At 53.9% G+C, this 27,521-nt stretch overlaps 1 protein-coding gene across 4 annotated transcripts in view; it reads left to right on the top strand.

Annotated features, from left to right (window-relative positions):
• EVA1C (eva-1 homolog C) overlaps positions 1 to 27,521 on the top strand; it is a 90,056-nt gene that overhangs the window by 61,819 nt on the left and 716 nt on the right. For 3 of the 4 annotated variants that reach the window (XM_062206090.1, XM_062206070.1, XM_062206059.1), the window contains 3 exons: positions 5,614 to 5,757; positions 14,939 to 15,019; positions 16,960 to 17,049. In XM_062206090.1, the coding sequence (XP_062062074.1) occupies positions 5,614 to 5,757; positions 14,939 to 15,019; positions 16,960 to 17,049 (315 nt within the window). The remainder of the gene's footprint in view (positions 1 to 5,613; positions 5,758 to 14,938; positions 15,020 to 16,959; positions 17,050 to 27,521) is intronic. The other variant, XM_062206082.1, reaches the window with a different exon arrangement.

The raw sequence follows: 27,521 nt of genomic DNA, 5'->3' as shown, positions 1-27,521 counted from the left end.
GCAGCCCCGGCCCAATTATTGAAACAAACGCAGGCTGAAAAGAGCGATTAGCTTCATTTTCAGTGCCCGACAACGGCCAGAAACTTAGAATTGGCATGGTTGAGTACCTTGCTATCACAAGGTTGGGGGCAGGGCGGAGTTTGCCAGAAAGAGTGGATGCAAGCAGCATTAGCCCGGGGGCGGCAATAATGGCTTAAAAAACAAAACAAAACAAAATCGTGCGAATGGTTCAGAGCTCAGCGTCAACAAGGAGTGGTCAAACTTGAGCGAGAGCTGAGTGACCGCCTCCTGAAAACACGCTGGGCTCTTCACCCTCGTCGAGGGGAGTCCTTCCTCTCCCAGGGTGCCCAGGCCTGCAAACGCTGTCAGTCACCCCTGGTGGCGAGGCCTCCTGGGACAAAGAGCTTTGTGGTCTTGGAAGCAGGAGTGGTTTTCCTTTGCCTTCTTCTGTTTGCCTCAAAGAATATGGTCAGACTCTAAGAAAACAGAGTTTCCAGGCGACTATGTAGTCTAAGGATGTTCCACACAGTGTTGCTTACCAATGGGAGCCAGTGTTTGGCACAGTGGTCACAATGCTGCCAGGGCTCCCGCATCCCACAGCAAACTGCCTGAGCTCCAGTCTGGGCTCAGTTTCCCATCCAGCTTCCTGCCGGTGAGCGCCCTGGGAGGCAGCAGGTGAGGGCCCAAGAGCTGTAGTTCCTGTCATCCACGTGGGAGATCTGGATTGAATTTCCAGCTCCTGGCTTTGGCCTGGCCCAGCCCCAACTGTGGGGATACTGGGGGCATGAACCAGTGGGTAGAAGATCTTTATCAATCTATCTCTGTCTCTCTGCCTTTCAAATTAACTGAAAAGTTAATTAAAAAAAAAAAAAAACCGGAAGAGAGGAGTTAGCCTTTCCCATTGGCCTAAAGTATCCTCTACTGCCATCTTGGTGATTTTCCTACCACAAACGCTGACCCCCCCTCATCGATTTTAAGGCATTTTCCAGATTTTGGGGGAGTTACCGCTGCTTTGAACTGGAAGAGTTGAAAATGAACTTTCTTAAAACGTAAGAAGTTAGTGTCTGAGTAGAAGACAGTTTTGGATGGAGAGTCTAAAGCAATTTTTTTCAGAGATACAATACTTTCTGTAAGTATTAGAATAAACCATTCTTGGGCTGGCGCCGCGGCTCAATAGGCTAATCCTCCGCCTGCAGCACTGGCACACTGGGTTCTAGTCCCGGTCGGGGTGCCGGATTCTGTCCCGGTTGCCCCTCTTCCAGGCCAGCTCTCTGCTGTGGCCCGGGAGTGCAGTGGAGGATGGCCCAAGTGCTTGGGCCCTGCACCCCATGGGAGACCAGGAAAAGCACCTGGCTCCTGGCTTCAGATCAGCGTGGTGCACCGGCTGCAGCGGCCATTGGAGGGTGAACCAATGGCAAAGGAAGACCTTTCTCTCTGTCTCTCTCTCTCTCACTGTCCACTCTGCCTGTAAAAAACAAAACAAAACAAAACAAAAACAAAAAGAATAAACCATTATTTTGTATAACTCAATTCTACATACGGCTTGGGCCGTGATATTTAGTTCTGATCGCATCCATGGTTGTTTTCTTATTGCATAGGTGGGATCTTCAAAAAGTTCTTGGAAAGGGTGTATGATTTCAAACATATTTGCATCAAAATAAGCTCATCTTTGAATTCCATTTTCCATGAACTCTCTGAAGCAGCCTCATGTAATTTAGACCACGGGTTTTCATCGTCCCAAAGGACTTTCCCCAAAGTCCCACTTTCCCATCTTAAAACCGATGGCAATGGTGGCAGCTCACACGCGCTGGGTGCTGGCTGCAGACACTGCACGCCGGCCTGGGAGCCAGCTCCTGGTACCTTCCCTGTGCTAATGCAGAAGCTGCAGCTGAGAGGGGACTGAGCTGCCACAGGCAGAGGACGCTCCGGAATCCTAACCTCAGCAGAGTTGTCACTCAAGCTCAGAGACCGCTAGGAGAACAGCTAGCATTTATGTGGGCCTTCGCTTCGGGTGCACCTGCTACAGACGTCACAGAAATACAGTGAAAAAAGGAAACAAGCCTGGCATAGAGAAAAATATTGAATGTTCTCACTCAGATGGGGAGGCAAACAGATGAGTTCATCTCAGGAAGCAGTGGTTATCAATGCTGGGAGAGGGGAGAGAGGGGTGCTGATGGGGTACAAAATACAGCTCGAGGGGCCGGCGCTGTGGCCTACGAGTAAAGCCGCCACCTGCAGTGCCAGCATCCCACATGGGTGCCGGTTCAAGTCCTGGCTGCTCCACTTCTGATCCAGTTCTCTGCTATGGCCTGGGAAAGCAGTAGAAAATGGTCCAAGTCCTTGGGCCCCAGCACCCACGTGGGAGACCTGGAAGAAGCTCCTGGCTTCAGATCAGCACAGCTCTGGCCATTGCGGCCAATTGGGGAGTGAACCAGCAGGTGGAAGACCTCTCTCTCTCTCTCTGCCTCCACTTCTGTATATGTGTAACTCTGACTTTCAAATAAATAAATAAATAAATCTTTAAAAATATATATATATATAGCTCAAGAAGAAGAAGCTCTAGGGCTCCGGAGCACCGTGGGTGACTGGGGCTAATAATTTATTAGATTTCCAATTTGGTAGAAGACAGGGTCGAATGTTCTCAGCACAAGAACTGAAAAGTGTTTGAGATGACAGACATGCTAACTGCCCTGACCTGTGCACCTGTGTTGAAATAACATGCTGCACCCTAGAAACTTGTCAACTAACACATGTCAGCTGAAATAGTCTGTTAAGGCTGTTTGAGGTGTTCCTCGTGCTGCCTGGGACAGAGTCAGAGTCTCAATGAGTCCAACAGACGCCGAGTGCGAGAAAACAGCGGTGCAACCATGCTCCTGGCCCTCCAGGGACTCGCGGAGATCCAGGCACAAAAGCCAGAGCAATCCCAGCTCTGTTCCGCGGCCTGTCCACCGGGCTCCTGCTCTGTGTTCTGGGAACCATGCCCTGGCCCCTAATGCTGGGAGGTGTAACATCTCTGCTGCTCCCAGCCTGGGCCCTGCGCCATCCCCTCGGTGTTCTAAGCCTCCTTCCATCCCACTTTTGCAGTCTCTTTGTTAAATTCCGATTGGAGTCACGGGTGGCCTGCCAGGAGCCAGAGGACGCACTGCCCAGTGCTCTTCCCACTGTTACAGGTTGAGCATCGTTCTTTATCCAAGTGCTTGGGACCAGAAGTGTTTTGGAGATGGACTTTTTGAAAATTTTGGAATATTTGCATATAGATATCTCACGGATTAGAGTTTCTTGGGAATGAAACCCCAGTCTGAACACAAACGTCACTAATGTTTCATGTACACCGTATACGCACAGCCCGAAGGTAGTTTTAGACAATATTTTTAATCATTTTGTGCATGAAGCAAAGTTGTGTGGCATGGAATTTTCCATTTGGGGCGTCTTGTTGGCATTCACAGAGCTTTGGGTTTTGCAGCATGTTGGATTTGAGATTCGGAGACCAGCTCTGCACAAAGTAAAAGAGGTGATTGTATTCTTCCCATGATATTTGTTTTTTTTTTTTTAAGATGTATTTGTTTATTTGACAGAATTAGAGAGAGACAGGGAGAGACACAGAGAGAGACAGATCTTCCATCTACTAGTTCACTCCCCAAATGGCTGCAACAGTCAAGCTGAAACTTCTAGTTCTCCCACATGAGTTCAGGGCCCCAAGCACTTGGGCCATCTTCTGCTGCTTTCCCAGGCGCATTAGCAGGGAGCTGGATTGGAAATGGAGCAGCCGGGACTCGAACTGGTACCTGAGTGGGATACCAGCATGGCAGGTAGCGGTTTAACCCATTGCACCACAACACTGCACCCTGCCTGCCCCCCTCCCAGGGCCTTCCTGGAGAGCAGCCTCACCAGGGGCCACCTGGACTGTAGCACTCCACATGCAACCTGCACACGTGGGGGCCTCTCGTCAGTGTCCACATTTGGGCCCCACGCTTCTCCCCAGCTGCTGGGAGGTTCTAGAACCTCCTGTGTCTGCTTTTCCATCCACATAACTGGTGTGTGTGTGTGTGTGTGTGTGTCACAGGGTCACTGGGAACATTAAATCAGGTAGCATCCAAGTACTGAGAGCTGTGCACAGCATCCCGTCAGCTGTTAGCCCGTGATTGAGCTTTGCACGGTCTCCCCAACTCCCTCCTTATCTGCTCCCCATTCATCATCCCCTGGCTCCTCCCAGTGTGTTTTACAATCAGTTCCAAACTGCACTCCCTGCCTCTGTCTATGTTTCTCCCCAGGGCATCCTGTCCCTGCCCCCCCAAGGATGATGGGGCCTGGCCATTTTTTCAGGCTCCCTTGTGGCTTGCCGAAGAAACCCCAGATGCTTTAGCTGAGCACCGGACGGCCTTGTCTCGGTTTACTCTTCCCTTCATTCACCGTGGCTGGCCCCCACCCTTGCAGCCCCCAGCCTGCCCCCTGCAGGTGCTCCTGGTCCACGTGCTTTAGTATTCATGCATTTCTTTCCTGCCTAGTTCATGCTTTTTCTTCCCCCACCAAATCTGTGTCCTCCCCTCCGGCCCACGGGGACCCCAGCACCTTCAGTCTGGACCACTCCCTGCTGCCACTCAGTCACTGTTTCCCGCTATTCGACAGCAGGGCTCCTACATGGGTCGTGCCTCTGCAGCTCCCTGGCACACACGCAAACCCTGGCACAGCATCTCATCTGCCACAGGTGTCTTAGTCCACTTTTCTGTCGCCAGAACAAAATAGCTCATAACTAGGTGATTTCTAAAGAATAGAAATTTATTTGGGTCATGGTTTGGGGGCTGGGTTCTGGAATCTGCCTGAGATATGGTGGAGGCTTCCTGCAGCATCACGGCCCAGAGAGGCGGAGCAGGTGCACCGGCCAGGTCACCTCTTCTTCTCACGAAGCTACTAATGCCATCGCCCTCACGACCTCAGCTAATCCCAATATCCAACCACGGGCTCCACCTCCCAATACTGTTGACTTATGAATTTGGGAATTCAGTTTCCAACACATGAACTTTGGGAGATAATTGAAACCGTAGGAATAGGTGTTTAAGTAATATTTACTAATTATGACGGCATTGTGTCAGGATGTGGCGAAACCCGTCCCCCTGTTTCTATTATTAGCCCATTGATTCATTGGTTATTGTTCGGGTTTCCATACTGGGCCAGGCAGTGGGATTTAGATGGCGAGCAAGATAGAAATAGTTCCTGGTGGAGCTTATGTTCATGTAGGGAAAATGGATTCTCAAAATAAACAAAGAAAATATTCCCAAGAGTCATGAGGTCATAAAAGAAGCTGGAACCTTTCTTCGATGCTCTGCACCTTTTGCCTGTTCTAGTTTCAGAACCTGTGGCATGATTTGCAGGGCCCAGGGCGAAAGGAAAATGCAGGGTCCCCTGTTCAACAATCTCAGAAGTTCAAGGTGGCCCCGCAGAGCGCTACACCCTTCTGGTACGGCGGCCTGGAAGCTGGCTCTGCCCCCTGTGCATCCCCTGGGAACAGGCAGAGGCATGGTGTCTCTGATCTGCAATACCGAGAGGGCGGCGAGCTGTGCGGTGGCCCGGTGTGGACTGTGCGCCAGGTTCTTATTGGTGTCTCCTGCCTTTCAGACTGCTTGTCTTACTCAGCTTTACCCGTATTGTCCAGAAGGTGCTATGGGAAGCAGAGATGCAAAATCCTTGTCAACAACCACCATTTCGGAAGCCCCTGTCTGCCAGGAGTGAAAAAATACCTCACTGTTACCTACGCCTGTGGTAAGAGCCAGCCCCCACCCCAGCCCCTGGCCCCATGGAAGACCCTGCCTCCCCGGATGGCAGTGGTCGCAGCCACAAAAGCTGTGGAGTCAGCCAGAGACCCAGGAGCCCTGTCTGCCCCCTCTTCCCAGCTCTATCCTTTATTCTTGTTTACGACACTCACATCAGATAAGCACTACAATTTTCCTTGGTCAAAATGAGGCTTAACAGAGCTCTTGGTGATCAGATTGGCAGCAGGTGGAGTGGGCGGGGACAGAACAAGCAAATGAGGACAAAATCGATGTCGCTGGGAACGGGGGTTGTCACTTGTGGAGGCTCTGAAACGTATCCGTGTGTCATGCCAGTTCACGGAGGTATCGTGTGGCCCCCACTTAACCTCCCAGAAGTGCCTTGGGGCCCTCCGTGACTAGCTCGCTACACTGCCACCAGCTGTCTTATCTACACACTCACAGCGCTGCGTCAGCACACCGAATGCTCACCCCCCAGACGAGGAAAACCGAAACACGCCAGCGTTCTTTTTCTGTGGTGTCTTTAAATAATCAATTGAGACGCCTGCTTTGTTTGGATTCCAGTTTCCTGGAGTTCCTTGTTGGGTACCACGAACTTCCGGTTTGCAATCCTGCCTTGCGTGCTGTTTTTTTTTTTTTTTTTTAACACAAACACGAGAGGCGAGGAAAAGCAAAGAGCACTCGCCGCCTTTGCCCTTGAAAACACCATTCTCCCCGCCAAATATCTCTTGCTTTTTTTGGGTGGGGGTAACAGTCATTTAAACATAATTTATGACTCATTTAAATATAATTTATAGACCAAGTATTTCACCTGTTAAAAACCTACAAGTCAGGGCTGGCGTCTTGGTCCGGATCCTTGAGCCCCTGCACCCATATGGGAGACCCGGAAGAAGCTCCTGGCTCCTGGCTTTGGATCAGCACAGCTCTGGCCATTGTGGCCATCTGGCCAGCAGATGGAAAGACTTCTCTCTCTCTCTCTCTCTCTCTCTGCCTCTGCCTCTCTGTAAGTCTGCCTTTCCAATAAATAGATAAATCTTAAAAAAAAAAAAAAAAAAAAGCTCTACCAGTCACCCCTGACACACACCCCGGGCGGCCACCTGTCCACTTCCTGTCTGTGGCTCTGCCACCCCTGGGGGCAGCCACACAGTCTGCGGTCTTTTGTACCTGGCTTCTTGAGTGGTCCGTGCCTGCACATTTGTTTGTTTTTTTTTTTTTCCATGTTTGATACATGTGTAGCGAGAACTTTATTTTGTAGCAACTACTTTACTCCTTTCTATGGCCTAGTAATATTCCATTGCCTCCCTCGGCGTTTATACTCCGCACCAAAAAATCTGTCACCTGCAGTGTCAGGGCTGTGACAGGTATAGTGCTGTGACCCCAGACAGGTGGTCCCAAAAGGGCAGCACCCACACTGACCTTACAGGAAGGCTGGCCTCGCTTGCTCTCCATTGGCCGGGTCTCAGTGGTTCCTGGGGAAGCCCGTTCTGGCCCGGGCTCCCTAGAAGCCAACAGCGGTCACTCTGAGGCTCCGGTCACTTCAGGCCTCTCTTGCTGAGTGTGGATAGAGCAGCCAGACTTTAGCCCACATGTAAGGTCAGTTTGCTGTGTGCTTTCAAGGATGAGCTAAGCGCAGTGCAAGGTTCTCTGGCATTAAAAAAAAAATTGTTTGAAAGAGAGAGAGAGATCTTCCATCCTCCAGTCCACTCCCCCAATGCTTGCTACAGCCCAGGCTGGGCCAGGCTGAAGCCAAGAACCAAGAACTCTACCTGGGTCTCTATATGAGTGACAGGGGCCCAGTACTTGAGCCATCACCTGCTACCTCCAAGGATGCACATTAGCAAGGAGATGGGTCAGAAGTGGAGCCAGGACTCTCACCCAGGCTCCCATAGAGGAGGTGGGCGTCCCAGGCAGGAACTTCACTGCTGAGCCAATGCCAACCCCCTTTTTAAAACGTGGTTATTTATTTGGAAGGCAGAATGACAAAGAAAGGAGAGAGTGAGAGCGAGAGCGAGCTTCCATCTACTGGTTCACTCCTCAAATGCCCGCCATAGCTGGGGTTGAGTCAGGCTGATTCCAGACGCCCAGAACTCCATTAGGGTTTCCCACGTGGGTGGCAGGAACCCAGGTACTTGAGCCATCACCTGTACCTTATTCAGGAAGCTGTATCAGAATTGAAGAAGCCAGGACTCTGCTATGGGTGTTCTAAGTGGGTGCCTAACCCTAATCTACACCCAGCCTCAAGATGGTTCTTTTTTTAAAAAAAAAAAAATTATTTTATTTATTTGAAAGACAGAGTTACGGAGAGAGGTAGAGACAGAGAGAAAGGTCTTCCATCTGCTGGTTCACTCCCCAGATGGCCGCATTGGCTGGAGCTGTGCTGATCCGAAACCAGGAGCCAGGAGCTTCTTCCGGGTCTCCCACACAGGCACAGGAGCCCAAGGACTTGGGACATCTTCTACTGCTTTCCCAGGCCATACCAGAGAGCCGGACCAGAAGAGGAGCAGCTGGGACTAGAACCGGCGCCCATATGGGATGCTGGCGCTTCAGCCCAGGGCTTTAACCCACTGCGCCACAGCGCCGGCTCCATCCAAGATGGTTCTTAACTGTGAAACCTGAATGATTACAAAGCAGTTGGCAATATACATGTATTTTGTAGGTCACTAACGGGGCATAAAAGGTCTTTTACACACATATACACACACATTTAAACTCTCCCAGCTGATAAGGAGTTGATACGCAGGTTCCAGAGACATGCATAATGAATTTCTAAGTGAGCCTGTCTTTCTGAGGACTCCGTGGGTGTGAGTGAAGGGGCTGATCTGAGCTGGTTCAAGCCAAGGGCGATGGGCGGCATCGTGGCTAGAAGGCCATCTTCACAAGGCAGAGCAGGAGAGCAGGGCCTCATGCTGGGGCGGACACACACGTCCTCAAGGCCATGGCCACCATCTCTCCCTCTCCCCTCTTTCTCCCCCTCTCCCCTCTCCCTCTCCCTCTCCTCCTCCCCCCTCCCTCTCCCTCCCTCTCCCTCTCCCTCCCCCTCTCCCTCTCCCTCTCCCCTCCCCCCTCTCCCACTCCCTCTCCCTCCCCCTCTCCCTCTCCCTCTCCCCTCCCCCCTCTCCCACTCCCTCTCCCCCTCCCCCTCCCCCTCTCCCTCTCCCTCTCCCCTCCCCCTCTCCCTCTCCCGCTCCCCTTCCCCCTCTCCCTCTCCCGCTCCTCTTCCCCCTCTCCCTCTCCCTCTCCCCTCCCCCTCTCCCTCTCCCGCTCCCCTTCCCCCTCTCCCTCTCCCGCTCCTCTTCCCCCTCCCCCTCTCCCTCTCCCCTCCTCCTCTCCCTCTTCCTCTCCCTCTCCCTCTCCCTCTCCTCCTCCTCCCCTTCCCCCTCTCCCTCTCTCTTTCCCCCAACTGCAGGCAGCCTTCCTCCAGCCTGAGCTATGTGGGCCAGGGCATCCCGACAGCCCTGAGCCATGAAGACGTGCACTCTCACCAGGCTAATTCCAAGTTTTTAACAGGGGCCCAGTTCCCTGGCTGGGCTGGGGTTAGGTGGTGTGCTCCTTCCGTCAGCCCTGGCCAGAGACTGTGGGAAGTGATGACCGCCCGCCCGGGAGAGGCCCAGGGAATCCCTCCAGCTAAGGCCAGGCGTCCTTGCATACAAAGGCCCACGCATGCTCCAGCACTGCTCCCTCCCGGCTCTGCCGTTCTCCCTAGCAGCCGTGCTCTGCCACTCCAGAGCACACTCCAGCTGGCGTCCGCGCCACGGGTGGGATGAGCTGAACCTCATCAGGCAGACCCTGCGAAGAGACCCAGGCCACCTGTCTCTGAAATGACCTGGGTGGGCCAAGCTGGTGTGTGTGGCAGGGGTTAGGGGGTGCAGGGAGCAAGCATTTGCATGTAAGAATGGTGCTGGCGCTCACCGGCCACGAACCACTGCTCTGTGGGCCACTGTTCTTGGGCCACAAAGGGGTGGGCAGTGCCATTGCCTTCATTCGTGGCACTCATGTTAATTGGGCACAAGCACCAAGCCAGCCATGGCGGTGGGGGCTGGGGAGACTGTGGTTGGATGGAGTCCTGTGTTATGGGGCTGTGAAGGGGGCCTCGCCATGGCATGGGAGACGTGGGAGACTTGACGGCCGTGTGGGCGTCGGTGAAGTGCACCTGGGGAGGACGGGGCAGGCAGAGCACAGGCAAAGGTTGGGAGCTGAGCCCCCGAGCAGCAGGGAGCTTGGAAGAGGGCAGCTAAGGCTTGGCAGGTGCCAGAGGGCCGAGGGCAGCCCGTGATGGGTTTTCACAATGGACGCAAGCCATCTGCACTTCAGGAAGACGTCTCCACCTGTCCTACCGGCCCGCTGCTCCTGCCTCTGCGGTTCTCCCACAGGGCCGGCCGAGGGCTGGCTCGGGGTTTCTGGCTGGGAGGAATGGTTTGGGTTGTGGGGCCTTTAGCATTTCCACTTTTTCCCGAATTTTTATTTCTTGTTCTTTTCATTTTATTTAAAAGAGAAAGAGCTCTTCCATCAGCTGGTTCTGTTCGCTTCAACAGCCAGGGCTGGGCAAGGCTGAAGCCCGGAGCTCAGCATTGGATCTGGGTCTCCTACGTGGGTGGCAGGGACCCAGGCACTTGAGCCAGCATCACCTGCTGCTTCCTGGGGTGCACATTAGCAGGACGCTGGAATGGGAGCAGAGCTGGGGCTCGAACCCAGGCACTCCATGTGGGATGCAGGCGCTTGCCCCAGCCTGTATGCCTGACTGATGGCAGAGCGTGGAGCGTGTGGCCATGCACGGGCTGTGAATATGCATTCATCTAGAATGTGATACGGAGTGAGGGCTCCACTCTCTCTACTTTTCCTTCCAAACCTTACAATGAGCTAAGCTGCTTAGAAATTTCGGATTTGAGGCTTTCCTCCAGCCCGAGCCGGCTTCTTCTCCCCCCCCCCCCCCCCCGGAGGGAAGGCCCCTCCCTGTATCCGTAGCCCAGAGGCCTGGGCAGTGTCCCTGTGCTGGCAGTTTCTGGGGTGCGCACTCCTCCTCCTCCCGTGGACAGGAGCCGGTGGGGCGGGCGGGGCAGGCACTGGCGTTGGGCACCTGCAGGGGAGGGGACACCGAGAGCAGAGATCGCCTGTGCCCTGCCGTGAGGAAGGGTTTGGACACAGACTGGCCTGCGGCGGTGTGCTTCTTAGAGTCTGCGCTGACTCAGGCTTGACATGGGAGGGTCATTAGGCCAATAAATAAAGGTGAGGGCTGTGCCCAAATTTAGTAAACTGCTGCCGTCTTGTCGTCGCCTCTGCTTTCAGACGGACTCAGCGGGACTGCCTGCGCGGGAGTCGCTTGGTCATCTTTAGGATCCTTTGCAATCATCGCTGTTCCGTTCCCAGGGACTGACTGCCCCATGCAGTGCAGCATCAGGGCAGGGCCAGGGCCGGGCTGGGGCGTGAGCCACGCCAGGAGGGGGAACCTCATGAGCAGTGCATCCTGGAGCCCCCACTCTCCCGCCTGCAAGTGAGGGAATGAGCCTCCTTGTCACTGGGCCATGAGGAGGTCTATGTAAGGTGCTGCGAGTCGGAGAGACAAACGGAGTGGGCTCCCGTCTGCGGGTTCACCCACCCCTCACATGCCTGCAACAGCCTCTGTTGGCAGCCAAGGGCTCAGTCTAGGTCTCCCATGTGAGTGACAGGGACCCCACTCCCTGCACCATCACGGCTACCTCGGGGTGTCCGTGATAGCAGGAAGCTGGAATAGAATGTAGAACCGGGACTCGAACCCAGGCACGCCAACGTGGGATGCAGGCGTCCCAAGTGGTTCAACCACTGCACCCAAGATACCCTGGGTTCCAGCTCTGTATATTAGCAGCTCTCTGGAGAGTGATTTGCTAGCGTTTTCGCAAATGTCTCCACAGTGGAGAGGGGCGGTTTACAGACGATGACAAACCCCATCCAGGTTCTCCACCCCAACCCCACGCAGAACCACTTTGAAACTTGGAGCAAGGATCTGACGGGGTTGTTGACACTTGATATTTAAAAAGTCCTCAAACAGGTCTGGCGTGGTGGCCTTGTGGGTTAAGCCACCGGCTGCGACATCCCATATGGGCGCCAGTTCAAGTCCCGGTTGCTCCACTTCTGATCCAGCTCCCTGCTAACGAGCCTGGGAAAGCATCGGAAGATGGCCTGAGTGCTTAGGCCCCTGCCACGCATGGGGGAGACCTGGATGGAGTTCCAGGCTTCTGGTTTGGCCAGGCCATTGTGGCCATTTGGGGAGGGAACCAGTGGGGAGATCTGACTGTCCTTCTTTCTCTTACTCTGCCTGTCAAATAAATAAATATAAATCCTTCTTTAACAAATTGTAAAAATAAATAAATAAAAAGTCCTCAAAGTGTCCCCACTGGCCGAGCCGTGAACAGGTTTCCTGCCGTGGCCCGTGCCCAACACAGGCAGTTCCGTGTTTTGAGCGCCTGACTATTCTGCCAAGCTCACCCAGGACTGCCCTTGCCCGCTCCTCTGTGCAATGCCGATTCTCTCTCCAGCTGCACACAGCTTCCGGCCCCTGCAGGCAGCCGAGACCCGCCTCCCACCATATTTTGAGAAGGTGCCCAGAGACAGACGCCAAGTTGCCACCTGTGACGCCAGCATCCCATATGGGCACCAGTCATGTCCCCGACTGCTCCACCTCTGATCCAGCTCCCTGCTAACGTGCCTGGGAAAACAGCGGAAGATGGCCCAAGTGCTTGGGTCCCTGCACCCACGTGGGAGACTCAGAGGAAGGTCCTGGCTCCTGGCTTCAGCCTGGGCTAGGCCTAGCCCTTGAGGCTATCTGTGGGGTGGACCAGCAGATGGAAGACCTCTCTCTGCCTCCCCCACCCCTCCCCGCTCTGTAACACTGACTTTCAAATAAATAAATAGATCTTAAAAAAAAAAAGGGGGGGGGGAGAAAAGCAGGCCTTGTGTAGCAGCACAGCCAAGCTCCCTGGGTGTTGTCGTGGTCCCAGGAGACGTGGCGTGCCCCTGGGCCAGCCAGGGACTCCTCCTTGAAGACCCTGGACAGCTTCAGCCACCTGTGCCTCCTTGCTGTGAGCCCAGGAAAGTGACCCTTCCTGGCACAAAAGCGCCAGGGCCTCCTGTCCGTGGAAATGTCACAACTCCTGGGACATCCCCAGAACTGAGTTAGGCAGAACTGAACAAGGCAGCGAGGTTTCTCCGCAGCGGGCCGTGTCCCACCCGGTCTTTCCTTACACAGTGCAGTGGGGCGCGTGTGGTTTGCCTTGGCTTTGCTTCTGTTTCCTGTTGCCTTTTCTCCCAGATGTCAGCTGGGCTAAAGAACAAACAGAAACCAGCAGTCTTCTGCCGCAGGGATATCTGATTTCCTCTCCCTTCTGCGGGCCACACAGCGGGCGCTCAGCCTTGGATCTCTCCCTTTGTTCCGTGTTGCAGCTGCTACTGTCACCTGTCCAGACCCTGACACCTGAGGCCGTGCTGTCCCCGCCTTCCCATGTCTCTTCCTCACATCCAGCCAGTCACTCTAGCAAGATCTGAGAATGTTCTTTGGGTTTATTCCGGGAGCAAGGAGACCCAGAGCTGGGGCTGGGAGAGCTGAGCAGGAGCTGGCCGTGGTCATTTTACTCTACTCTGTCCCGAGGGAGCTCGTGTTCCCAGTTACAGGTTAGATATTCGCCTTGACATTCACCCACTTTCAGTGAGTGTAGTTCAGGGGTTTTCAGTACACGTAAGAGTTATGCAACCATTGGGGCCGGCACTGTGGCGCAGCGGCTTAATGCCCTGGCCTGAAGCGCCAGCATCCCATATGGGCACCGGTTCGAGTCCCGGCTGCTCCTCTTCCAATCCAACTATCTGCCTGGGAGTTGGCCTGGGAAAGCAGTAGAAGATGGCCCAAGTCCTTGGGCCCCTGCACCCGCATGGGAGACCCGGAAGCAGCTCCTGGCTCCTGGCTTCAGATCAGCGCAGCTCCAGCTGTTGTGGCAAACTGGGGAGTGAACCAGCGGATGGAGGACCTCTCTCTCTCTCTCTCTCTCTCTCTCTCTGTTTCTGCTTCTAAGTCTGCATTTCAAATAAATAAATAAATCTTAAAAAAAAAAAAAAGAGTTAATGCAACCATGGCCGCGCTCCGATTTTAAAGCATTCCCACAGTCTCCAAAAGTTTCCTTGTGCTCAGTTACAATCACTTCCCCTTCCGGCCCCGGTCCTAGGACACAGTCATCTACATCCTGTCCCTGGGTTTACCTTTTCCGGCTATTTCCTGGGAACAGAATGACAAGGACAGTGGAGGGGTTTGTGGGCGTGGCTTTTGTGGGCGTGGCTTCTTTTGGCACACACAGCGGTTCTGAGGTTCAACGCTGTAGTGTGGCTCACCACATGAGTCTTTCTGTTACTCAGCGGCGTTCCATTGGACCCATGGACCGTATCTTGTATATTTCTTCTATATATTTAGGCAAAATGAGCCTAGGATTCTTCTGGAATACTGGATGATCACATGTGATCACGTGCAGTGGGTATATGCGTGTATATCTAACAGGAAGAGTGAGTGATAATATAACAGTTCTTTTTAAAGATGTATTTATTTATTTGAAAGTCAGAGTTACACTCAGAGAGAAGGAGAGGCAGAGAGAGGTCTTTTAAACAAAAAACCTTAAAAAAAGATAAAAAAAAAAAAGTAAGAACACATAAAAAAAGAAAAAAAGAAAAAAAAAGAAAAAAAATTTAAAAACTATAAAAAGTACATATAAAAATAAAAAAACTAAATATGAATAAAAAAAGAAAAAATAGAATAAAAGAAAAAAAGAAATGAAATAAATGAGAGAGGTCTTCCACCCGATGGTTCACTCCCCAATTGGCCACAATGGCCAGAGCTGCGCAGATCCGAAGCCAGGAGCCAGGAGATTCTTTCGGGTCTCCCACACAGGCACAGGGGCCCAAGGACTTGGGCCATCTTCTACTGCTTTCCCAGGCCATAGCAGAGAGCTGGATCAGAAGTGGAGTAGCGGGGACTCAAACAAGCACCCATATGGGAGGCTGGCACTGCAGGTGGCAGCTTTACCTGCTATGTCACAGCTCTGGCTTCTATAACGATTTCAAAATGGGATTTTTAAGCCCTTTTTACATCACACTCGGCAAATATAAGATGCGTATACATTTTACAAATAGACCAAGTGTTTAAAATCTTTCTCTGGTTGCAGTTCCCAAGAGCATACTCTCAGCGATTGACCCAGCCATCGTTAACCTCAGACCGTCTCCGGAGCAGGAAGATGGTGTTCACGGTAATGTTTATGCCTTACTCCCAGCATTCTCTTTGAGGAAAGGTAAACTCCGCCCCCCCCAAATCCCTCCTGCCCAGAACCACAGCCAGGCATTGGTTAGAGGGGCAGGGGATGTCGGGAGGGGGCTCTGAGCTGCTCCTTCTGGTCATGGCTGTGCTGCGGCTGGTAGTTGCTATTGGCGACCGCCATTTGGTTTCCCCCGCAGTCTCTTTTGCACTTTCCGAAAGAAAAGTCGTTTTGTGATCGGAAGGAAGCTTGGGGCTCCGGGATCACAGGACGAACTCGTTGGAAAGATAATTCCGCTGGGCCCTGGGGTGGACCCACTGCACCCATGCATGGGCTGTCTCCATCCCTGGTTCTTATTTTTATTTTTATTTTATTTTTTTGACAAGCAGAGTGGACAGTGAGAGAAAGAGACAGAGAGAAAGGTCTTCCTTTGCCGTTGGTTTACCCTCCAATGGCCGCTGCGGCCGGCGCATCTCGCTGATCCGATGGCAGGAGCCAAGTGCTTCTCCTGGTCTCCCATGGGGTGCAGGGCCCAAGGACTTGGGCCATCCTCCACTGCCTTCCCGGGCCATAGCAGAGAGCTGGCCTGGAAGAGGGGCAACTGGGACAGAATCCCGCGCCCCGACTGGGACTAGAACCGGAGTGCCGGCGTCACAGGCGGAGGATTAGCCTATTGAGCTGCGGCGCCTGTCCCCTGGTTCTCACTTCCTTACAGCATTTTGCTTTCTGATCAAAGCCAAGAGGCCATTCAGACCACTGGGCTTCCTGGTAGAAGCCTCAGAGGCCCAGTGCAGCACATGTTGTGTTAAGCTTTGGGAGCAGGAATTTTGTCTTCTGTGACTTTTATTCTGTTTATTAGGGCTGCCTCCTCTAAGCATAAAAGTGAAGACAGGTATCCATCAGTGTGTGTGGGGTGGGGAGTGGCATCAAGGCCCCTCCCCCCATGCCAAAATCCTCAGGTGCTCAAGTCCTTTCCATCACATGGTGTAGCATCCGCGTATGATCCACGCACTCCTTCCTGTGTGCTTTGACTCATCTCGAATGACTCACAGAACCTTGCACAACGCACATGCCCCGGGAACAGCTGTCATACCGAACCGCTTAGGGAATACAGCAAGGAAACAAGTCTGCCCGTGATCAGTGCACACACATCTGAAAAAATGACAGGTCCGCCCCCTGGTTGAGTCCAAGGAGGTAGAACCCAGCCACAGAGAAGGTGATATTAGCTTTGCCTGTACGTTGACTTCCTTAATAGGAAACACACAACAGCGAGCCGCCCACGAGAAACCACCTGTGCCCAAAGCTTGGAGGCAGCTGCTGTTGACATTCCTCTACCCTCTCCTCGGTCCCAAGGGCTTTCCCCGTGGCTCCGCCTTTCTCCATCCCACTTCCCTTTCTCATGAGGCCCCACCCAATCCCGGGAATAGCCTGGTCCCTAGTGAGGGCATGCGAGCCCTGTGCTGCCCGTGGCCAGCTCGCGCGGCTCCATCCAAGCCATGCTCCAGCATCTGGAAGCAGATCTTCCCCACACGTTGCGGTCATCTCCCAAAAAGTAGCCCCCCGCAGCTCCCTGCATCATCCGAGGTGCGTCTGGTCCTTGGTCCGTGGAGCTGACAGCAGCTCGGGGTGGGAACCAGGACCTTATGTGTGAAGCCTCCGAGAGGCACGGTGAGGATGGGACGCACATCTGTTCCCGCTGCCGTGGAGTGGAGGGGCCATGCCCAAGCAGCACTTTCTAAACATCTCCAGTCCCCTTTGGCATCTAATATTGTCAAGGGCCACCTCCCACGCGCTCTCGCTGGTTTGTTTCCCATGATCCCTTTCAGTGGGTTGTCATGATTCCAGCGGGGCTGGGGTAGGGGCCGCAGGAGTACTTAGGACAGGCGAGCTGTGAGGAGCTGTGATTGACTGGTCTTGCATTTCCGATGTGACAGGTGTCACCTTTGGCCCCAGTGAGTCGAAGATTCTGCGGAAGGATGGAGTGATTGTCAGCAACTCTCTGGCGGCGTTTGCCTACATCCGGGGTAGGTGAAGGGTCCGAATCCCAGAATGCTGATGGATTCCTTAAAGTCTCCTTAATCAGGGTGCTGCTCCATTACGACATTCAGATAATGACGGGAAAATGACTGTTTAAAAACAAAATTATTGCACTTTTTTAAAAAAGATTTTATTTATTTATTTGACAGGCAGAGTTACAGACAGTGAGAGAGAGACAGAGAGAAAGGTCTTCCTTCCATTGGCTCACTCTCCAGTTGGCCACAATGGCCAGAGCTGTGCAGATCCGAAGCCAGGAGCCAGGAGCCAGAAGCTTTCTCCTGGTCTCCCATGCGGGTGCAGGGGCCCAAGCACTTGGGCCATCCTCCACTGCTTTCCCGGGCCACAGCAGAGAGCTGGACTGGAAGAGGAGCAGCCAGGACTCGAACCGGCCCATATGGGATGCCAGTGCTGCAGGAGAATTAACCTAGTGTGCCACAGCACCGGCCCCTGCACTTATTTGAAAGGCAGAGTTGGGGGGATGGAGACAGAGAGATCTTCCAACTGCTCTGGTTCACTCCTCAAATGACTGCAAAGGCCAGGGGTGGCCAGGCCAAAGCCAGGAGCCTGGAATTCCTTCCAGGTCTTCCGTGTGGTGGCAGGGGCCCAGGCACTTGGGCCATCTTCTGCTGCTTTCTCGGAGCATTATGAGGGAGCCGGATCCGCGGTGGATCAGCTAGGACTTGGGCCAGTGCCTCTGTGGGATGATGGCGCCACAGTGTCAGCCCCAGAATAGTGACTTTGAGTTTGACGCGGCAACACAGACTTCTGAGTCTGATGCCCAGGCTCAGGTTCGGTGGTAACCAGGCAACCGAACAAGAGAAACCATATCCACAGATGAAGGCACATGAGTTAGGACTTGGGCTCCACGGATATCTTTCCCTTTGGAAAGTGGGAGCCTACGGGGTGCGTTTCCCAGTCTGAAATGTGGAAAGGGAATTGGACGATCGAATTCCACTTGTGCTGGGGAAAAAAATGAGCCAGGAGATTGCTCAGTCAACAAAATGAAGACAGAGCCCCTTTCTGATGGATGGTGCTGGTTCCCATGGTTCCCATGGTTGCCAAGGTTTCCCTGTTCATCTTGCTTGCAAGGACCAGCAAGGCACCACCCCCCTGACTCAGTGGGGCCCACAGGACAGAGCAAGCTGCAAAAGTGTGGATAACCTTTCCTTGCCATCTGCTCTGCAAATCTTTTTGTTTTTAATATTTTTTATTTTATTTTGTTTGAAAGGCAGAGATACAGAGACAGAAGGAGAGAGAGACAGAGAGACAGAGAGATAGATATCTTCCATCTCCGGTTCACTTCTCAGATGGCTGCAATGGCCAGGGCTGGGCCAGGCTGAAGCCAGGAGTCAGGAGCTTCTTCTTGGTCTCCCATGTGGGTGGCAGGGGCCCAAGCACTCAAGCCATCTTCCCTTGCTCTCCCAGGCCATGAGCAGGTGCCAGAACGGAAGTGGAGCAGCCAGGACTCGAACTGGTGCCCATATGGGATGCTGTAAGAAGAGGCTTAGCCTTCTCTGCCATAGCACCCACCCCAGCCCTGCAGATCTTAAGAGAAACCCTATTCTGGAAATACTGACTGTTAGCATCAGCGATACCTGCCTGGCTTTAGGGAGGCAGAAACCTCTGAGACCTCTGGTCAAATATGCATAGATAGAATGCACCCCAGACCCACTGTCAAGGCCTGTTGGAGTTAGGGCTACCTGGGGTTTAGGAGGCAGCTTCATGAAGTTCATGGGCAAGTGAAACTAAAAGAGGAGTTCATTTTGGTGCAAAACATGCTTGAACTCCGTGCATGGTAATTTTTATAATACGTATTTTATTTCTCTTTTTTAAGATTTATTTATTTATTTGAAAGTCAGAGTTACACAGAGAGAGAAGGAGAGGCAGAGAGAGAGAGGTCTTCCATCTGCTGGTTCACTCCCCAATTGGCTGCAATGGCTGGAGCTGCGCCAGTCCGAAGCCAGGAGCCAGGAGCCTCTTCTGGGTCTCCCACGTGGGTGCAGGGGCCCAAGCACTTGGGCCATCTTCCACTGCTCTCCCAGGCCATAGCAGAGAGCTGGATTGGAAGAGGAGCAGCCGGGACTCGAACCGGCGCCCATATGGGATGCCGGCGCTTCAGTCCAGGGCATTAATTTGCATTTTCCACGAACAATCTGAAGACCCCTCAGGTCTTAGTATGGGAGTGTTCAGTCTCATCAGCTCCTGCAGTCCCATCGCCTTCCCATACCCATCTTCCTCCCGGGGTTTGTCACCTGGCTAGGGTTTGCTCTGTGAATCTGCGCTTTTCTCCCCATCCCCCCACTTGTGCGTCTCGCTATTCCTGATCATTGCCAGAGGGGCCATAGGTGAGGATTTTTGTTGTCAGGTGTATCCTGGTGTATCCTCCCATTTTCACAATCCCCAAAGGGTCTCTTGGAGAAAAGGCATCATGACAATTTTTCAAAGAGAGAATAAGGAAGGAAGAGGAGCAATAACAGTGCCACTCGCTGAGCGGTGGCCAGGCCGTGGGCTTTAGTGCAGGTGCTCTGCGGGTTCCCCGGACAGCTGACTCCGACTGCCAGGAGGCTGGAGACAGGCGTTTGTCTGCTCGCAGCCGTGCAGGCAGAAGTCCGTCCTCAAGGCGCCGGCTGATGCGGGTTCTGATGAGGACTGTCTTCCCGTCTTGTGGACGGCTGCCTTCTCGTCATGGACTCATGTGGCAGAGAGAGGTGGGGAGAGAGAGAGAGACCTCTTCTTGTAAAACCAGCAGTCCTCTGGAGACTAAGACTCCAGCCTCGACCGCCTTCACCCTTCATTAGCTCCTGAGAGGCCTGGCTGCAGGTGCAGCCACGCTGGTGATGAGTGCTCCCATGCGTGAGCCAGAGAGGCAAACCCCACTCAGGCCGCAGCGACAGCCCCGAGAGGTGAGACTCGGACTCCCATTCTGCACTCCAGCAAGCCGAGGGGCGCACGGGCTGAGCCGTTTGCCTGTGGACACCATGGACAGCGGCAGGGTGAAGCCCCACACGGAGCCCTGCTCTGGCCTCTCTGAACAAGAACTTGTGCCCCTGAGAACTCTGAGGGCCGGGAACCTCCTGCCCTTGAGGTGTCTAACTCAGCTGCCCTCACCCCTCCATCCTTACCCCTCCATCACCCCCAGGGACCCTACAGGAGATTCGTTGTCTTAGCACCTGTCCCTCCAATGAGACATTAAGCTCCCTAGGACAGACGTTTTTGCATTTTTTTAACTATAATAGGCTGTAATTATTAAAATAGCCAAGACACAGAAAAGACCGGCAATCATTACAATAGTTATCAAAAATTGAAACTGTGCAAAGAGGAAACCAAATAACATGATGAAATTTACCTAAGAGTCCTAAGCAGGAAAACATTAGGGTACTGATTTAAGTAAGCTGCATGTGTCCAGGGATCGGGGTTTCCCAATTTGTTGGTGTGCAGCTCTTTGTAGTAATTCCTGATGATTCTTTTTATTTCTGTTATCTGTTGTTACCTTTTCGTTTTCATCTCTCATTTTATTGACTTGGGTCTTCTCTCTCTCTCTCTCTCTCTCTCTGTCTGTCTCTCTTTCTCTGTCTCTCTCTCGTTAATTGGGCCAATGGTGTGTCAATTTTGTTTATTTTTTCAAAAAAACCAGCTCTTTGTTTCGCTGATCTTTTGTATTTCTCTGGGTGTGGCCAGGGAGCTCTGTTCAGGGTTCCAGGGTGAGGGGAGTAGGACAGGTGTCCTACCTGTTGTCACCACGCCCGCCTGGGCTGGGTGCTGATGTGGGAGTATTTAGTGAGTGACCGAGTGGTGGATCCTGATCTGTATTACACATGCTTTCTTATCACCCACTATTTGCTTTTTTTAACTTTTTTTTTTTTGAGAGGCAGAGTGGATAGTGAGAGAGAGAGACAAGACACAGAGAAAGGTCTTCCTTTTTTCCGTTGGTTCACCCCCCAATGGCCACTGAGGCTGGCGCGCTGCGGCCAGTGTACCGCGCTGATCCAAAACCAGGAGCCAGGTGCTTTTCCTGGTCTCCCATGCGTGCAGAGCCCAAGCACTTGGGCCATCCTCCACTGCACTCCCAGGCCACAGCAGAGAGCTGGACTGAAAGAGGAGCAACTGGGACAGAATCCAGCGCCCCGACCGGGACTAGAACCCAGGGTGCCAGCACCGCAGGCGGAGGATTAGCCTACTGAGCCACGGTGCCGGTCCACTATTTGCTCTTCGTAGAGAATTGCTGGTTTTTTAAGATGTTTGGTTTTGGCTGGCGCCGTGGCTCAATAGCCTGTGGTGTAAGCACACCAGATTCTAGCCCCAGTCGGGGCACCGGATTCTGTCCCGGTTGCTCCTCTTCCAGTCCAGCTCTCTGCTGTGGCCCGGGAGTGCAGTGGAGGATGGCCCAAGTCCGTGGGCCCTGAACCCCATGGGAGACCAGGAGAAGCACCTGGCTTCTGATCAGCACAGTGTGCCAGCCGCAGCGCGCCTGCCACAGTGGCCATTAGGGGGTGAACCAATGGTAAAAAGGAAGACCTTTCTCTCTGTCTCATCTCTCTCTCTCACTGTCCACTCTGCCTGTCAAAAAAAAAAAGGTATATATTTTTTAAGGGCCTTGCTGGGCTGTTCTTTGGTTTTATTGAGGGACAAGGCACATCTATCTCAGCAAACCATGGCCAAACCCTGGAACAGGGTCCAAGACAGTGGCTAAAAAAATCTCACCTCAAGAAGCTCACAACTGAAATCACCAGATTCTAGTGGAGCACCCGCCCCTGGCCTGGACTGCAAACTTCCCAGGTGTGACTGTGTCGCTCTCTGGGCGGCTGCTTTGGACATGGAAAGCTCACAGTGGTTGGCCAGTGGCCAGTGTGGCTATCAGGCCGAGTCATGTCAGCCTAAGCAGATGGCGAGCCAACCACGAGTGTGGGCGCCACATGCCATCCTTGCTGCTGGCAAGAGGTGCCTGGCCAACTCGCCAATGCACCACTGGTGCCCCTGCAGGATGTGACCCACGAGTTGGACCTGGGTCCCTGGGGAGGGACCAACTGGTAGGAGACCACTGACAGGTGCATCTGGGAGTCAGGGGTGTGAGGAGGGCAGGGACCAACCAAGCCAGCTAAATAGTTGCTAACCTAAGAATCCACTGAGACAGTTCCCCAGGTCTGGCTGTGTGCTTTACACAATCAGGTACACGTGAGGACAAGTAGATGAGAAACCGCTGTGGATGGTCCGTCCTGTGACACTGAAACAGAGGTTGGTGGGAGGGACCTCGGAATGACCCTCGGGAACCGTTTCTCCTGTGACCACCTGAATGATGTGGGAGGCTGTTTGCCCAACAGTGGGACCCCTGAGGGGTGTTTGAACTCACTCTTATGTCAGTGAAACAGACCCACGCTGTGAATTCGTTCTAGAACAGAACGTTCTAGAAGGCAGCTGACCGGCCAGCTCTGCACGAAGCCTTGGGCCTTGGCAGGGTGCCTAGGGGCACCTGTTCCAGGGCAGGGGAACTTTTTTTCTGCCAAAGGCCATTTGGATATTTATCTATTTATTTACTAATTTAAAATTTATTCAATTTATTTGAAAGGCAGAATTACAGAGAGGGGGAGAGAAAGAAACAGAGAGAGGTCTTCTATCTGCTGGTTCACTCCCCAAATGGATTGGGCCAAGCCAAGAGCTTCATCCGGGTCTCCCACATGAATGTAGGGGCCCAAGCCCTTGGGCCATCTTCGGTTTTCTCCCAGGCACATGAGCAGAGATCTGGTTAGAAGTGGAGCAGCCGATGGGGCCGGTGCTGTGGCTTGGTGGGCTAAAGCCCTGCTGCAGCACCAGCATCCCATGTGGATGCTGGTTCAAGTCCCGGCTGCTCCATTCCAATCCAGCTCCCTGCTAATGCACCTGGGAGGGCAGTGGAGGACGGCCTAAATCCTTGGGCCTCTACCCCCATGACCCAGTGACCTTGTGGGCCTCACCCCTTAGAGTCCCACTTTGAAACGCGGCCTCCCACATTTTCTTGGCCACTGGCTGTGTGCGTTTACCTCATCTGTGCACCCAGACCCCTTTGGTGAACGGATATTTCTGTCACTGCCCTCACTCCTTGGGACTGTGGCAAGTGTGTGTCTTCGGCCCTTTGGCAAGTCTTGCTGTGGACTTTGGGGGTGCCTGGGGTACTGGGGTCCCAGGTGAGGAAGCCGAGGCAGAGGGGCCGGGCTGCACCATCTCCTGGGCTGGAGAGGCATCCCTGCTTCCTGTGAAAGGCCCACTGGAAACAGAAGAGCACCTGCACCGTCCAGGTCAGCGTTCCAGGATCCCCCAGGGAGCACAGCTGGAAATGAGCACAGCCTTGTCACCCGGGGGTGGTTCTGATGAGTTCCATGGGCTCCACGACAGCAAGTCACTGTCACAGCCTCAAGGCTGTCAGACCAGGCCCAGGACACCCCCGTGCTTTCTCCTGGTCCATCCCTAACTGGAGAGGGGCTTTAGAGGCACTGGCCACCGTCCTGGGGCATAACTGCCGACGAGAAAGTGAAAAGCATTTGCTTTAACCTTTGATGAACCAAGGCTAAATTGAGGACATCACCAGCAATACCCACGTGTATGTTCAACCACATGAAGAACAGCTCTGTTTTTCTAGAACATGTAATAGAAAAGGGGTCGCAGAAACCCTACTGTTACCCAACTGCTTCTGGACAGCAGATGCAGTGCCCCAGCGTATAGCCAAGGGCCGGGGAGCGAGCCCTGGCCTGCTGAGCTTGGGCCCCAGCCAACGTGGCTTGCCCACCACAGGAAGGGTTGGCCCAGCTCATCTCTAAGATTGCACCTGACTCCCATTCAGAGATGCTGTGACTTCAAACAGCCCACCCGGATGAACCCTCCTTCCAGTGGGCTTGCCATGTCCTCCATCTTTGCTCACTGGCTGGCAGTGGATGTGACCCGGAAGTGATACCTGGCAGGAGGCGAACCTGAACCAAGAGGACCTGGAGGTTGTCCTGGCAGAAGAAGCCAGACCTCCACTTCCCTGGAGAAGAGGGAGAGAGGGAGAAAGGCAACTCATCTACAGGGCCCCAGGCTCAGTGCTAGATGCACAGTCCTCTCTTCGTGCCCCCAGCCAGTATTTGGGTAACAGCTGCCACGCCCCAGACACTGGGCGCCAGGGACTTGACAGAACAAGTCAGAGAAGGGTGGGCCTGCACAGGGAGGTAGTGACGAGGGCAATGGTGCCACAGGGTGGGGGTGACCCCGGAGTGGGGTCAAAGGGCACCTCACCGGAAGTGGGAGTGCGAGCTGCCCTCCACATCACGGGCGCCATCGCGGGATGATGACCAAGGGCACGCAGGCCTACGCACGCTGCCCGGCCGTGAGAGCGGAAGCACAGGCACCCCAGGAGGAAAACCGGAAATGACGCAGCCGGTTGTCTGGCGAAGAGGAAGTAATCCGCGTGGGAAGAAATAGCGCACGGAGGCGTGACCAGGAAATGCCAATCAAGGCGACCGTCAGCTGTAGTCCGGTGCCCGTGGGCCTGGAACGATGACCGAGTCCAGGTGCTGGGAGGCGGTGAGGAGTCACGGGGTTGCCCAGACATCCAAGTCAAAGCTTTGACACCGCTCCAGCAGGGTTTGCTGAAATGGGGCCCGCAGACCCTGAACCCTGCCCAGCTGCCCTCCAGGGCGGTACCCGCGTGCCCCAGGGACAGGGACGGGCACAGGCACGCCCGTGGCTACGTGTCCCCGGCAGTAGAGCCTGGTGGCACCCCAGGTGCCGTCAGGATGGAGGATGGCTGCACAGCCGTGCAGGATTGAAAACAAAGCCAAATCCCAGACACCACATGTAACGCTCCGCCCTTGAAACATGTTTATAGGAATACGCGATGGATGCCATGAATGTATGAGTCGCGAGGCGGGCGGGCAAGGCATGCTCCATTCCAATCCAGCTCCCTGCTAATGCACCTGGGAGGGCAGTGGAGGACGGCCTAAATCCTTGGGCCTCTACCCCCATGACCCAGTGACCTTGTGGGCCTCACCCCTTAGAGCGGGCAAGGTGGTTGCCACCTTGGCTGGGAAGGCAGGGGAGCACAGGTTGTGGTGGAGGTCACTTAATACAGGGGTATTAAGGGTAATAAGTAGGCAGCACGCAGGGAGGGACACGCGTTGGCTAATGAATGTCTCTGTCCCAGGGACTATGACCAAATTAGCTCCAGTCACCTGAAATCTGGAAGATGCATACGTTAAAAGGCACAGCAAGGATTGTGGCGGAATCTGACCTTGAACCCTGCTCTGTGTGTCTGGAGGAGGACCTGGTCCTCCCGCTACAGCAGCGCCGGGAGAGGAGGGAAGGGGTTCGTGAGTGACCTGCGCTCCTCAGAAGCTTGATGGGGATGGAGTTCTCCCTGCCTGCCCCGACCGTGGGCGGCCGGAAAAGCATAGGATGAGATCCCCCCGCATCGCTGCCCGCGGGCTCCAGTTTGTTTTCCAAGGAGGAGGAGCTGCAGGTGGCTGCTCTGAAAGCCAGCACACAGGACAGGATTTGGGGTGGGGTGTGGGCTGCGCTGGGAGGGGACAGGAGGCGATGCAGGGAGAAAGGGCCGTGAGAGTGGAGCAATGAGGCTTTGATCTTCAGCTGGAGGAGAGATCCGCCCCCACCCCGGGAGCAGAGCCCCTGTCCTGAGCCTCCCGTGGCGTTTCACGGCGTCACGACTTGGTCCCGAGGGCCAGTGTCTCCGGATCCCATCTGCCACCACGCCCCGAGGTGGACACAGCCCGTCCTCCTCTCAGAAAGGAGGCTTGTCTGCGTTTGATCACACTGTCCAAATGCCACGGGCCCGCAGCACGCATCGGGCTCAGAGGCCCAAGTGCCATCTCTGAGTACACAGGTTCGATTCCTGGCTCCACTCCTGACGCCGCTTCTTGCTAGGGTGCTTCCAGGGAGGCAGCCATGATTGCTCAAACAGTTGCATCCCTGCCTCCCATTCGAGAGCCCTGGATTGAGTTCCTAGCTCTCAGCTTCACCCCTGCCCAGCCCCGGCCATTGCAGATATTTGGGGAGTGTCCAGGTGGATGGATGCACTCTCTCGCTCTCTGTCTTTGTCTCTCCCTCTCTCTCTTGTTTTCTGCCTCTCAAGTAAATTCCTTGGCCCTTAGGAAACATGTTGTTGTTATTAGCATCACAGACACAGCTTGCTGCCCTTGTTCCAGCCCAGGTAAGTTTTTAATTAGGACGCCTGTGTGGGCACAGGCGATGGCCACACAGAACAGCCTGCTTGAGGCCAGTGGCTCCAGGGATGGCTTCTCTGTGAGCAGAGAAGGCTGGGAGGGCAGGTCTCAAGTGTCAGCAAGAAAAATGTCGCAGCTGGACCTCCCCCGTGCGATCAGACAGCGCCTGGACGCCCTGCCTGCACGTGAGCTCTGGCCTTCCGGTCTGGACCACGGGGGAGGAGAGTGAGAAGACATCAGTTCTCAATGCCCACCTGGGACAAAGGGGCAGGCCACGTGCCTGCACGAGGAGCCGCTCAGCCGAGAAAAGGCCACGGGGGCCCGTGTGTACCCCGCAGGATCTGGGTGCTGGTCTTGGCTCTTCCCAAAGAGGTCAGCTGACTTTGGGAACGGCTTCCTGTCCTGGCCTCAACTTCAGCATCTACAGCAGGGCTCAGCCACCCACAGCCCCTGCGCCGCCCAGGCCCGGCTCTGTCATCAAGTCTCACGGGGACACAGCCGGGCAGTGTGGTCGACGTGTTGTCCGTGGCTGCTTTTGAGCTCAAACCGCAGAGCGGAGTATTCGCTACAGATAGGGCGTGCGAAACTTGGGTGTCTGCTATCTGACCTGTTGCTGGCAAGGCATGGCAACTCCTGATCTCGATGTCACTCTGGTTATCGGGCCATTATTTCCTGGGCGGAGGCGCTGATGTCCCAGGGGGCACACAGCAAAAAAATGGGGCTTACAAAATAAAAGTGAAAGTGTCCTTTCTATGTGGGGTTAATGGAAGGACTACCCGGCCGTGTGGTACGTACGTGTTAGCATTATTTTTATTTCTGGCTTTACCATATGGAAAATGCATCTGTGTGCAGAAAAAAAAAAAAAACAAAACATCAGAACCTTGATTTCTATTTGCTGTTTCTACAAGAGAAACGGGATGAAGCTGTGCTAGCATCTATTCCATGAGTCCTTGAGTTCGCGTATCTGCTTCCTGCTTCAATTAATTCTTCATCGTCTCCTACTTTTGCTAGCTAGCACTATTAATTACTTACGGGAGTTAACTCAGTTCATCATAACAGCGCTATCACAGAAAGGTGCTATTAGACCCATTTTACAGGTAAAGAAACCGAGGCACAGAGAGGTCATACGCCTTGCCCAAAGGCACTTGGCTGCTGAGTGGCAGATCTGGGTTTAAACTCTGATCCTGAGTCCCCCGGCTGGTTGATTTCCCATAGACACAGATCTGTTGACTGTGTTCAATGATTGTGACTGTGACCGGTTAGGAGTGGATGTT

The sequence above is a fragment of the Lepus europaeus genome, chromosome 2 (assembly GCF_033115175.1).
Source record: "Lepus europaeus isolate LE1 chromosome 2, mLepTim1.pri, whole genome shotgun sequence".
NCBI classification, from domain to species: domain Eukaryota; kingdom Metazoa; phylum Chordata; class Mammalia; order Lagomorpha; family Leporidae; genus Lepus; species Lepus europaeus.
The sequence above is the reverse complement of the archived record's forward strand: the minus strand, read 5'-3'. Positions and strand labels throughout refer to the sequence as shown.